General features: G+C 43.1%; 1 protein-coding gene and 1 long non-coding RNA gene across 4 annotated transcripts in view; both read left to right on the forward strand.

Moving 5' to 3' along the window:
• LOC310763989 overlaps nt 1-12749 on the forward strand; it is a 412791-nt gene that overhangs the window by 369105 nt on the left and 30937 nt on the right. The window lies entirely within an intron of this gene.
• PPP2R2D (protein phosphatase 2 regulatory subunit Bdelta) overlaps nt 8644-12749 on the forward strand; it is a 29565-nt gene continuing 25459 nt past the window's right edge. Inside the window, exons 1-2 of one of the 3 annotated variants that reach the window (XM_083617000.1) lie at nt 8644-8928; nt 9136-9225. In XM_083617000.1, the coding sequence (XP_083473126.1) occupies nt 8922-8928; nt 9136-9225 (97 nt within the window). In that variant the 5' untranslated portion in view covers nt 8644-8921. Of the gene's footprint in view, nt 8929-9135; nt 9226-12359; nt 12371-12749 lie in introns of those variants that run through there. The other 2 variants (XM_083617001.1, XM_083617002.1) reach the window with 2 other exon arrangements.

Raw genomic sequence — 12749 nt, forward strand, 5'->3', positions numbered from 1 at the left:
TTGGTGCTGGAAACTTAGTAATTCCTGTTTGTCTATAGTTAATGCAATTCCTGTTCTCCCTCCCTTCACTGTTCCGATATCCTATCATAGGTTGCCAAGAGGAGCAGTACACATAATTTCACCTGCAGCTGTTAATGGAATTAAGCCCTTTCTTTAATCTCGATCAGAACATTTTTCTCACCATTTTAGAAATATTAAAGCATCGAATTAATATGTGAATTGTGAACTTGACAGGTTAGGTTTTTGGTTTTTTATTAAAAAAATCAAACTCTGTCGGTAAGTTTGATTTATATTGTTAAACATTTGACGAATGACTAGACAGACAAACCTTCTCTTGAAGGCTCCACCTCCATGAGCAGCAAAGGGTGTTCCTCTCTTACATCTGAGCTCATGAAGGCTTTGCGTAATACTCTGTGCCGAGACTTGGAAATAACTTGTTGAACATTTGAAAGACCAGCCTTACAAAAAATAATAATCAGCAAATAAGAGAAAGATTACAGAAAACGCTTGTTTCCTATAGATAAAAAGTGTCAGATTTGTAGAAAGAAAACTTGTTTTTACTCTTTTGCAATGTTTCCCCTTGGGTGACAAGCCACCACATTTTACTTGCTGCTAAATCACAACCAAGAATAGATCCTGACAAAGCAATACTTCCAAGCACTCATTTACTCAAAGCTGGATCTGCAAAAGCTGACTCACCAAGTTTGTAATATCCTGTAGAAGTATGCAAGGAGTGTCAAATAACTGGCTCAAGAATTGTCATTAGTCAAAGGACTGATTAGGTTCTTTGCATACCAGCCTACAAAAGCCACATCACTATTACTGTCAAGGTGGTGAAGTCTTTCGCCTTTCTTCTCAAGACTTTGGGGCAGATCCTTTGGGAGCTGATGACAATGTTTCAGGGATCCTAAGGGAGACAGAGCCTTACTCCCTATATACAGCCATACCCATTAGCAAAAGGTGGCTGGATTTAATAACTCCTGGCATCACACTACACTGGATTAAGTGGAGCAAAGAGTGACTCTCCCCACACTGTCCCATCATCCCAAACCAACTGGGGAAGAAGTTACATAAAGAAAAATTGCTGCTTTTAAAAACGCCAACACTAATCTTTATTTTCATGTTCCATAAAATCACGTTATTAAGATAGTCAGAAGAAATCAACAACAGACATTAACTAAACAGTGTGGCTATTTTGTTGGCAATGATATGCTAGCAAAATGGAAATAATAATAATAATAATAATAATAATAATAATAATAATAATAATAATAATAATATACCCCACCCATCTGGCTGGGTTTCCCCAGTCACTCTGGGCAGCTTCCAACAAAATATTAAAAATACAATAAAACATCAAACATTAAAAACTTCCCTAAACAGGGCTGCCTTCAGATGTCTTCTAAAAGTCATATAGTTGTTTGTTTCCTTGACATCTGATGGGAGGGCATTCCACCACCGAGAAGGCCCTCTGCATGGTTCCCTATAGCTTTGCTTCTCGCAGGGAGGGAACCGCCAGAAGGCCGTCAGAGCTGGACTTCAGTGTCTGGGCAGAACGATGGGGGTGGAGATGCTCCTTCAGGTATACTGGGCCGGGGCTGTTTATAGACAGTGATGTGAGTGGGACAGGGAGGAATGTACACTCCTTCCTAAACCTCTCCAAACGACAGCCCCACACCCCACTGTTGATGCAACTTTACACCAACCCCAGAACTTTTGCAAATAATTTCTTTCCTACTGACTTCAACTAAAGGGATTCAAAGCAAACCGACAGCCCTGCCCTGGAGTTGATGACATCACCACAACACAGCATAGGCTATGGTGTAACTCAATACCCAATTGCTACACATTACCAGTTTCTGTTGTGTGCCAGGAGTTCTTAAACAGGCACCTCACAGCAGAGGGAGAGTCCTGGAGTTGCTTCGCAGATAAATACCCACAGTAAATTATTTACTTAAAAAATCTCAGCGATGAAAAATAGGAATGAAGGGTCTGGGCTAGTTACTGCACCAGTTGAAGCAATTTTTTAAAAAATTAAATTAAAAAGCATCTGAGTTGATTGACCACAGCTGTTCTTCATGCTACACAACAGTTCCCTCAACAAACGTCTCTTGACCAGAAGGCCCCAAAGTTGGGATTCACCATGGTGGAAGTCATGAGCAAAACATTGTTTAGTGTGAATTTACCCTAATATACATATTTTGGTATGCATTTTGCCTAATATACAACTTTTGGAAAGCAAATCCCCCTGATAGAAGACATTTCTGTATGTTTTCGCTAAAGTGTGTGTTGCTATGCACGTTTTACACAAAGCATGAGCAGCTTAAGAAATGAATTGCCAATGACACAGCTATTCAAATTAACCCCAAATTCTGAGCATAACCAGGTTGATTCAGAGAGATTGGGACTAGTCAGAGGTGAAGCACTTCCCTCGGAATCACTCCAGATCGAATCTGGGACCACCAAAAGCCTCATGAGTGATTTGAGGATAAAGAAGCTGTTGCAACATTTATCCCCAAGCTTTCCCAATAAGTAAAACAGCAGAGCAATGCTTCCTAAACCATTTTCACCCATGTACCACTAGAAATTTGGCGAACCACTTAATGATTTCCCCCCCTGGCTGTTGTAGCAGTTATAAAGTACTGTGCTACATGCTCCATAATATTTATTTTTATTTTTTGCTTCTCTCATTTCTTATATTACATTTACAATCTGAATTCCATAAAATTCCATACAAATCAAACAGAAGGGGAAGACAGGTGATAGTGTAGTTTTGTGACTGGTGGGCCTAGCTAATAAGCAATATTCTAAATAACCGTACTGGCCTAAATATAAGCCGCACCAGCAAATAAGCCACACCTTTAAAATTGAAGGGGGGAAGGAAGAAAAAAAGACAATACTTGGGCTGCTTTCTGGGCGGGAGCCGTGCTGTTTTGCTGGTGGCCTTCCCCCTTCTTTCCAGCGGCTCGGGGGAGGCTTGGGAGCGAGCGCGCTCCCGGGCTGCTTCCTGGTGGGGGGAGATGCGTCGGTTTGCCAGCGGCGTACGGTCAGGGGGAAAAAGCCACACTTTAACTTTCCACAGTCAGAATGGGGGGGGGGGGAGTACGGCTTATATTCAAGCCAATACAGTATAGGTATACAACATTTGAAAACATCAGAAATCTTAAAAGAAACAAACGTAATATTGTATTAAATGAATGTTGCCAGAACTTTTTCTATCATCTTTGATAATGTAGATTCACCATTTAAGCTCATCGATTAATTATAGCCACAATAGGTAGGAACAGAACCTTCATGACCAGCAGTGGTTTATCACTGGTTTAAAACCTGGCAATAAACTGGGGATTACCGCCTCCATGATACCCTGCTTGTGAGCTTAAGAGATATTTGGCAGGAGAAAGAGTGCTAGGCTACACGCTCTTTTGATCTTATCCAGAAGGACTGAATTCTTAAGGGTTTTAAGCTGGGACATATAAATATAAGGGCCACTGCTTTTTGCAACTCAGCTTTGTTCTTTCTGAACACTTTTTACCATACCAAAAAATCAAACTACCCCACACAACAATTAGCAACATAGCAGTTAACAGAACGAGGCATGAGAGTTTATATATGAAAAGGTGTGTGCATGTATTAAATGTATGTAATGCTGAAATGTGTTTGCGTAATTTGACATCTACAAAGATACATGCCAAGGGGAAAGACACATAGCTATGATATGATTTTCTATTAAAAGACAGGCCTAGCAGAAGCCTAATCCTATTTTAAACAGGTGTGCAGTTAGAATTGCCAGAGGTTCTATTTTTAAAGCAATAGCCCTTGTTTACGAACACCTTGCTCTGTAACACTCACAAAATAAACAAATTGGGTTGTAGCCAACATTAGCTCTGATCAAAGTAAATCTGTTTAAATTAACCCATTTAAATTTTGGCCCATTATTTTCAAGGGATCTACTCAGAGTGGAACTGACATTGGATATAACTGAATAGCTCTACTTCTTCCTACTGGGAGCGAGGGTTCCTCTCCTTGTCTTGGTAGACGTCATCTCACAGGGTAGCCAAGTCAGTTTCCATTCCAAAATCAGGCCTATAACCTGCCTGAAACGAATATAGAAAGACAGTGGCATCCAAGAGAGTCTAGAGCAAGCTGGCAATCATCTGCTTGAATACCTTACCCAGTGTTGAGGCCACTCCTGTTGTATTTCTGCCTGGAGTTCTGAAAGAAAGAATATGGAATCCTATATACTTCCCTGAAGCTTCATGTCCCTTCTCATAATTAGAAACCATTAACAGATACACATCCCACTCCTTTTATAAAATGCCTTTCTCATATTGTATCCGAAGAAACCAGGGTGATGTAAATGAGATTTCTCATACTATCTTCACAAGAGCCCTGTGAGGTGGGCCAACTGCTGCCTCTTTGCCTAATCTAAGACCACAGAGTATTAGATACTCAGATCTAACAAGTACAGCTAGAAGGAACCTTCCTGCAACAAACTACAGTGGTGCCTTGGGTTAAGAACTTAATTCGTTCTGGAGGTCCGTTCTTAACCTGAAACTGTTCTTAACCTGAGGAACCACTTTAGCCAATGGGGCCTCCCGCTGCCACTGTGCTGCCGCCTCACGATTTCTGTTCTCATCCTGAAGCAAAGTTCTGAACCCGAGGTACTATTTCTGGGTTAGCGGAGTCTGTAACCTGAAGCGTCTGTAACCCGAGGTACCACTGTACTCAGGCTTAAGGGGATTCACACATGGAAAACCAAGTATAAAATCATAGAGTTGGAAAGGACCATGAGTGTGGCAGATCTTAAAAGTTTTATAGTAGGTAAAGGTAAAGGTACCCCTGACCTAAAGGTCCAGTCGCGGACTCTGGGGTTGCGCACTCATCTCGCTTTACTGGCCGAGGGAGCCAGCGTACAGCTTCTGGGTCATGTGACCAGCATGACTTCTAGTGAACCAGAGCAGCGCACGGAAATGCCGTTTACCTTCCCGCTGGAGCAGTACCTATTTATCTACTTGTACTCTGACATGCTTTTGAACTGCTAGGTTGGCAGGAGCAGGGACCAAGCAACAGGAGCTCACCTGTTTATCCTGGCTCAGCTATCAGCAATCATCCCCTGCCCCCCCACCCAACCAACCAAATTGCAGCCTGTTTGAGTGCTGTTGTCCCTGATGTCCAGTAAGCTTCATTGCTACGGGATTTGAAGCCATTTCCACAGTCCAACATGCTATGCACTGAAGCTTATAGGGATTTTCTGAGGGCGATCACCAATGGGAGACCACTTTTCTTGAAAGGCAGCTTGCTTGCTCCTGCCAAGCATCTTCTACAATCTGCAGCTACGGAGAAAGTTGAATGTGTTCCAGGTCCCACTCTCAATTCACATCAGCTGACAGCAATGCCCAGTAAGCACAGCCAATGTCCCATGTGATGATCATGTGATTGAACTGTGTGCATCGCATCCCAGAACATTCTGCAGTATGTAGAGGGCTTGTGTGTATAATAACATAAATTATTGGCAAGCTGAAGGAATTACCTTGGAATCTATTCACATAAAGACATTTTGAATGTCTTATGCTTGAGTTTCCTTCCTGGATTCAATTCTAGTAGGACTCTTATGCAGACTTGATACAGATTAGTCTGCCACAGTTTTGTATGTTGGATTTATAGCACATCTAGAATCATAGAATTGTAGTTGGAATCTTGAGGGTCATCTATCCCAACCCCCTGCAATGCATTACTTTCCTTGATCAAACCATTATACTTCTGTTGATGCAGCCTAGAAAAGCATTAGCTATTTTTGCTGCTGCATCACAGTTTGGACTCCTGTTAAGCTTGTGGTCTGCTACTAGATCATTTTTACATTACAAGCCAGGTGCACACCATCTTATATTTGTGTAAGATGGGGAGCACATTGGAACAAATAATGCTCAAACCAGCTTCTGAGAGCTTCTGCATCTTTTAAAACACACTAAGTATACCTTACTGTGTCACTGCAAAACTATTATAGAAAGAGCCCTACTGATGATATCTTTCTGCATATAGCTATCTTATCAAAGCACAGCCAGGACAACCCTATGCTGAATTAAATGTATTTCTTTCTATTTTCATTGTTACACATGTGGGTTTCCCCTTTCCTTTTTCAGTTGCTTGCCCATAACAAAGCTAAATTTTCAAGGTAAAAGAGGGGCGGCGGCGGCTTTGCAACCTGCATAACAGGCCAACTTAAATTTGGCCCCCAACAAGTCAGGTTGCATGAATAGAGCAGGACCATGTGTATAACCAACCAAGGAACAACATGTTCTTTCTGAAGGAGTGGGTGAGGATTCAAATATTCACACTAAGGAGAAAAAACAAATGCTTAACTTATATAATATTTAAAGCATTCCCTGCACATCTCAGGTGGAAGATATAACCAGCAACACTTTGCTTGCCCTTTAACCCCTGCCCCAAACCTGAGTTTCTCTCTCATGCTCTCTCACAAACACCTACGCTTTTATGTTTATTTAGCAGTGTAATTTTTAGGCCACTTGGCATTTGAAATATCAAACAGAGATAGCAGTTTCCGTCCTGCCTCCATTAGGGGCACAACTTTACAGTGGCCACGTGCCATTGCTGGGCAGGGCCGGGCAAAGACAAAGTGGGTTGGGCAACCAATATAAATGTTACCTTTGTACAGTAGGCTAGTTTTACATACACTCATATATCGCTCTCTATCCTTCATCCAGGCAAGCAAAGGGCATTAATATCAGGCTTCAAGCACACATTCCAGCCAGGCAGAAACACTCAAGGCAGGTGCAAAACAGGGCAGGTGAGGGGTGCAGCCTAGGGAGAGGTGTGGCTTGACGTACAGCCTAGAGCAGGGGTCAGGAAACTTTTTCAGCAGGGGGCCGGTCCACTGTCCCTCAGACCTTGGGGGGGGGCCGGACTATATTTGGGGGAGGCAGGGAAATGAATGAATTCCAATGCCCCACAAATAACACAGAGATGCATTTTAAACAAAAGGACACATTCTACTCATGTAAAACCACGCTGATTCCTGGACCATCCGTGGGCCGGATTTAGAAGGTGATTGGGCCGGATACGGCCCCTGAGCCTTAGTTTGCCTACCCATGGCCTAGAGAGCCAGATAAGTCTAGACAGCTGCACTTGGCCACCATTCCTGAGTTTCCACACCCGTGTTCTACTGACGTCAGCAGCATTAGCAACGGTGTATCTTGAGCTTTGGTATAACAAGCACTTGCTACTCAGCTGTCATACTATAAAAGAAATGCAGAGAAGGCTTTGGGTAAATTCGTACCAAGTATTCAGAATACCAATGTGGGAGCAAGCACAGGACGGCCAGGCTTGACATTGTGCTTGTGCATCTCTATTAAAGAATGGAAGCAACTTTCCCTCCCTTGGGATGCTACTATCCATCAGCATGGGCAATACTAAGCTAAATGGAGCTATGTTTCCTGGAACTTTGGCATCTTGGCAAATGCCACACCGGGCTTCAGGAGCTGCACTGCATACTGTTAAGAAAATATGTGTGGGTTATACAAAAGTATTATACAAATATTTTTCTTTGTTATTAAATTATGTAAGACTTGCAGCTGTGCCACAGATTGCAAGGTAAACACAGGCATAGACCATGGTAGGAAAAAAGGTAGCTGAAAAGGAAAAAAATTCATATTAAAATCAGCAGGCGGAAGCAGGGTCAAGCATTTCTCCTTGCAGCTTCTGCAAAGCGCCTCCTGTGAAAATCACTTTGTGAAGAATGGGCAGATGAACAAATATGAGGACGTATTATACCCATAGAGAAGACGCAGAACTCACATCTGCACAAGGACCAATCGATCTGAGCCTCTCTGTAATCCCAAATACCTCGAGGCAGGCCCCAGTAAATCACTGGTGAGGAAAATGCATTCTGTACATGCTCTGGAACCCTGTTTCTTGCTTCACAGGCAATAACCATGAATAAGATATTCCGTCCAATTATTTTCCGGATGCAAATGCTAACGTTGCCTCACAATGTGTATCATGTTGAGTTTTAAACCCTGTTGCTTTAAAGGCCTTGATTTCCAAGTAAAGGCAACATGTTTAGCCTAACCTGCCTCCCTTCCTAGCTAGGCTCCCAACATAGCTGAGGAAACAGGGTGACCGCACCAAAATCCTCGGGCCCCTTATTTCCAAGTTTCCCAAGAAATAGGACTGAGTTTCCAATGAAATGTGAAAAGCCCCATAAAAAGAAGCCTTAGCCTGAAGCAGAATTCTGCTGAAGCCGAAAGCTCGCCTCACTATACCTGGTGTGACTGTTCACCTGGCCCTCGTTAAAAGTGTTTTATTGGTATAGTTGGATGGACTCTTAAATGCTGGCGTGTTCATCACCGAAGGGCACGAATCCCTGCTGGATTTTCAACCCCTATTTTTTTGCGGGGGGAGAAGCAGCCCCATTCCCCCCCCTTTCGAGCAAACCGTCTCCCTCCAAGCCCTGCGAGAACCTGAAGCCTCCTCCGGCCTGGCGGGAACCGGCCTCCTCCAACCCACGCGAGAGCAGAGAGCCGCTTCCACCACCCGAGGACTCCCTCTTCCTCCTCCCGCCTAGCCCTGCCTGCCTCTCCCTCCCCCCCCCCCCCCACCATTCATTCAGGCCCATCCGGCTTCTCCCTCCCTCCCTCCGCCCGGCGGAGGCTGGCAGGGGGATGACGTCACCGGATCAGGCTGACCGGCAATGGGCGCCATTTTGAAACCCCCAAACCTCCGGCGGCGTCGGCGCTGGCGGTGGCGGCCGCCACAGCAGCAGCAGCAGCGGCAAGGGCAGCGGCGGCAGCAGCTCGGGCACCGGCGTCGCTGGTAGCGGCTCCCTTTCCGGTCGCGGTCGGTTTACGTCTGCCACGCGGGCTTAGCTAGGCCCCGGTCTCCGCCCGCCACACACACGGCGCGACATGGCAGGTGAGGAGAGGGGCGCACCAGAGGCAGCGGCTATGGGGCTGGTTTGGGTGGCCCTGGTCTTGGCGGGCGGAGGCAGGCCTGAGGCCTCGGGGAGCCGGGCCGAGGGAGCTGGAAGGCTTTGGCCTATTTATCTTGGGTTGAGAGAGATACTGAGAGGCGAGGGTCGGGCTTCTCACTGCATTTCTTCCCTTTCCCGTCTCCTCGCAGGGGTGGCCGGCGGCGGCGGAGGCGGCAGCAACGATTTCCAGTGGTGCTTCTCCCAGGTGAAGGGGGCGATCGACGAAGACGTGGCGGAAGGTAAAGGGGGTTGTTATGGTTGTTGTTTTAATTATTATTTAGGGGTGGGTGGGTTTAGGGGACGGAATGACCCTGGGCTCCTAAGGAAGGGCCTCCGAAAGGCCTCACTTCCTCTCGACCCGGCTTTAAAAACCTCCCGCAATGGGGGTGGGGGGGGGGAGGAATAATGGTAGAGGAGGCTCCTGCTAATCCCGGAGCTCCCTCCCAAGGTTGCTGCAGGCCCTTCTCCTCTGCAACAACCTTCCCCCCCCCTCCACCCTTCCTGCAGGGTTGATGGGCCTTCACTTGCAAGGCATCCCGCAGGTCCCCAAGCGCAGGATGGGAAGAAGGAAGGGGCTGAGGATGAACCCTGGTTCACACCGCAAGGGAGAGACGGTGCCCTCCCCACCCACCCCGGGCCCTTGTTCGGTCTGGAAGCAGCATTAGTCTTGAGAAAGTGTTACCTTTTGCTCGCCTTTTTGTGGTTCTTCCCTTCTCTCCCCCCCCCCAAAACCAAACCACCACCATCTTCCTCCCCCTTTTTTTGAATATGTGTAGGGGGGATTGCAGAGTCTGACTAAGCTGCTGCTTGCTCTGCCTCTCCACACTGTACAGAAAACTGCTGTCTTTTTTTCCCTTTTCTTTTTTTAATGTTCCGGGAGAAATGACAGACAGTGGAACAAGAGGAGCGAAAAGAAATAGAGGATTGGGAGTGGGGAGCAGTCTGTCAAGGTTGTCAAGCTACATTCTAGCCATACAAGGAAGGGGAGGAGGCAGCCTTCTCTGAAATTTAGTTTTTAGCAGCAGAAATGTGAAGTCTTCTTTCTGGCAATGCGTAGCTTTAGGAGTACTTTTAAAAATGATATATCAACCAAGGTTAGATTGAACAAGTTTGTAGCCAAAACCAGCCCAGCCTGTAAAAGTGCCTTAAAAGTTCATTCTTAAGTATGTTAATTCCAAAGTAAATCTTATAAAGTTCTGTTTGATTTATTATCTAGTAATTAAAATTGCAGCCTGACTGTTGCTGCTTCATTAAAGTAGCTGGCTGATACCCATGGTATTCTAGAGTTTTATGAAGAGTCTGCATTGCTTTTTGAAAGTGTACAGGTTGTATTCGTAAACTTATTAAATACACTCTTATTAAAATTTTGGTTATTTTGGATTTTTTAACACTTATACTACTGTCCTTAAAAGCATTTTAATTTGAGTTTGTGTTGTATTCTTCTTGTAGTTTAAAAATAATTCAAAAGACAAAAGTTGTGGGTTTTCTCTTTACAAGAGTGGAGAGGCCAACTTAGGGTGTGGTTTGGAGGAAGATACTGAAACTTCTGTGATTACTAATACTCAGACTGATAATAGGTGACCCTTTTAACATAATAGAGAATTAAAAATGGCTTGCAGATAAGCGGTTTCCACACTTTCTTGAACCGCTGTTTGTTTTCCTGAAAGTGGCGTGTTTTCCAAGAAGCAATACAGTTTCATTAATGCTTACTTGGGTTCAGTTGCCATTCTTTGTTTTATTAAGATGTTTATGCATAGTCAAGCCTTCTGAATCATCAGTGGGGTTTATTGCTGTTTGCTTGTAGCATTATGAATAAGTGTAGTAGAAACAATAAATAATTATTGGTGAGATGTGAAAGAGTTCTGTGCTAGAATGGATAGTAGTAAAATAAATTCCAGTATGTGTACTAAATCTAGTATTGTTTTTCAACCTTGATAGTGATATTTGATAGTCTTCACACAGTTCTGTATCTGGGTGGCAGCCAGCTGCAAAACATTGGTAACAAGATGTCTACATGCTTTCATATTGAGCACAGTTAATATTTATGTAGAGAGTTGCATTTAGAGTTCTATTTATAGTGAAACAATTAGCCACACCCACAGTATGTGTGTCTGTCTCTAGCTACTTTGTGTAAGGGGAAGGGGTTACATGAATAAAATATCTGGTCTTGCACCAGGTGGGAATTTATAGTATTAATTAACGGCACTAAAATTTTCCGTAAATACCTTGATCATGTGTTCAGTCTTGAAACTTTCTTGCTCATGGTAATAAATGACTGCAGTGCATATCAGTTTATCCTGTTTTGAAACAGTTGTTGCAGTATACTTATTTTTGTTGTGAGAAAATAAATTTCTAGCTACTTGCTAATGAGAATTAGTTTTATAAGGTTGGCAATTGGTTTTAAAAAGTGGGTAATTTGCCATCTATTGTCCACATTATTTTTTCAGAACAGTCTCAAGGAAGAAAGAATATTGTGCTTATGATCAAAATTACTCTTCTCTGGAGGGCTCCAGAGTCCAGTCCCTCTCAAACTTTATAGACACCCTTCCAGATCATGTGGAAGCCTCATTGTTTCCATAACAGTTTTCAGTATTTCCTACTCCTGGGCATTGTGACCCATCACATGGCTATAAAAGCTAGTGTGGCTTAATTTAGAGAAGAGAAGTTAGAACCACACTGGAGTGCAGAATAGGACAAACTTGCTATTAAATGTGGGTTGTGTGCATGTTATATTAGTATATCAGAATATACTATGCTACATGTACAAGGGCATGTTTTATTTTATGGAATATTTGAAAATATTTGACCATAGCCAGATAACAAATTCACTTAACCAGCATCTCAGCTCTAATTTTTGTCCTTGTTTATTTGGACATACTTTCACATCTTGCTTCCATTTTCCTTACCGCTATTTTTGAAACAACTTGTTCAAGAAGCTTTGTAAAAGAAATTACATTTAGGTTGTTGGGCCCCAAAGAAGGGCACTATAATTGATGATAGTATGTTTTTGCTGTTTTGTCAGTAACATTTTATAATCTTTAGAGATAAGGCAATATAGAGAGTTATGCAACTAATCTTAAAAATAAAAATCTTCTGCACTGGGCATAAGCAAAACTATCAACAAAAGTATATGCTAAAAAGAAAACTGACATTCAGGCAGCACATTTGAGAACTTATCCAGTTTTTCAGGATTAAAATTAAAATGTCATAGATCAGAGTACTCCAAACACATGCAAGTAGTTGCTTGCATTTCGCAGTATCACAGTTAATAGAATCAAGCCTGATATATTTGTCAGTAACATGTTTTCCTTTCTGTTCTTATACCCTATCCAAAAAAAATTTTTTTACTTAAATACCATGGATTTTAAAGGAACTTGCTTCCAGGTAAGTGTGGATAGGACTGTACCTATAATAGTTTTAGAAAATGAGGCCCGTAATTTTTTATTCATATATTTGTGTAATGCCATCTTAATAGTGATACCCCCATGGTGAAAATTACATTGCCAACTTCCTTCTAGCTTTTGCACTAATCACACAATGTATGGAGGTGTGTATTTTATGTATATGTGTGCAAAATAGGCTTCTAAGTTGTGCAACACTCTTCTCCCTCTGAACAACACATAAATTCATCCTATAAGACCTATATTAATTCAGATTTTAGGAACACATTTTTTGCATCAGAACCTAATATATATAGTGTTTTCAGCACTGGCATTCATGTGTACTATACATTCCACCATAACTCCATATAGGTAGGCAATGC

This window comes from Podarcis filfolensis, assembly GCF_964270895.1.
Source record: "Podarcis filfolensis genome assembly, chromosome: 5".
Taxonomy (NCBI): Eukaryota; Metazoa; Chordata; class Lepidosauria; order Squamata; family Lacertidae; genus Podarcis; species Podarcis filfolensis.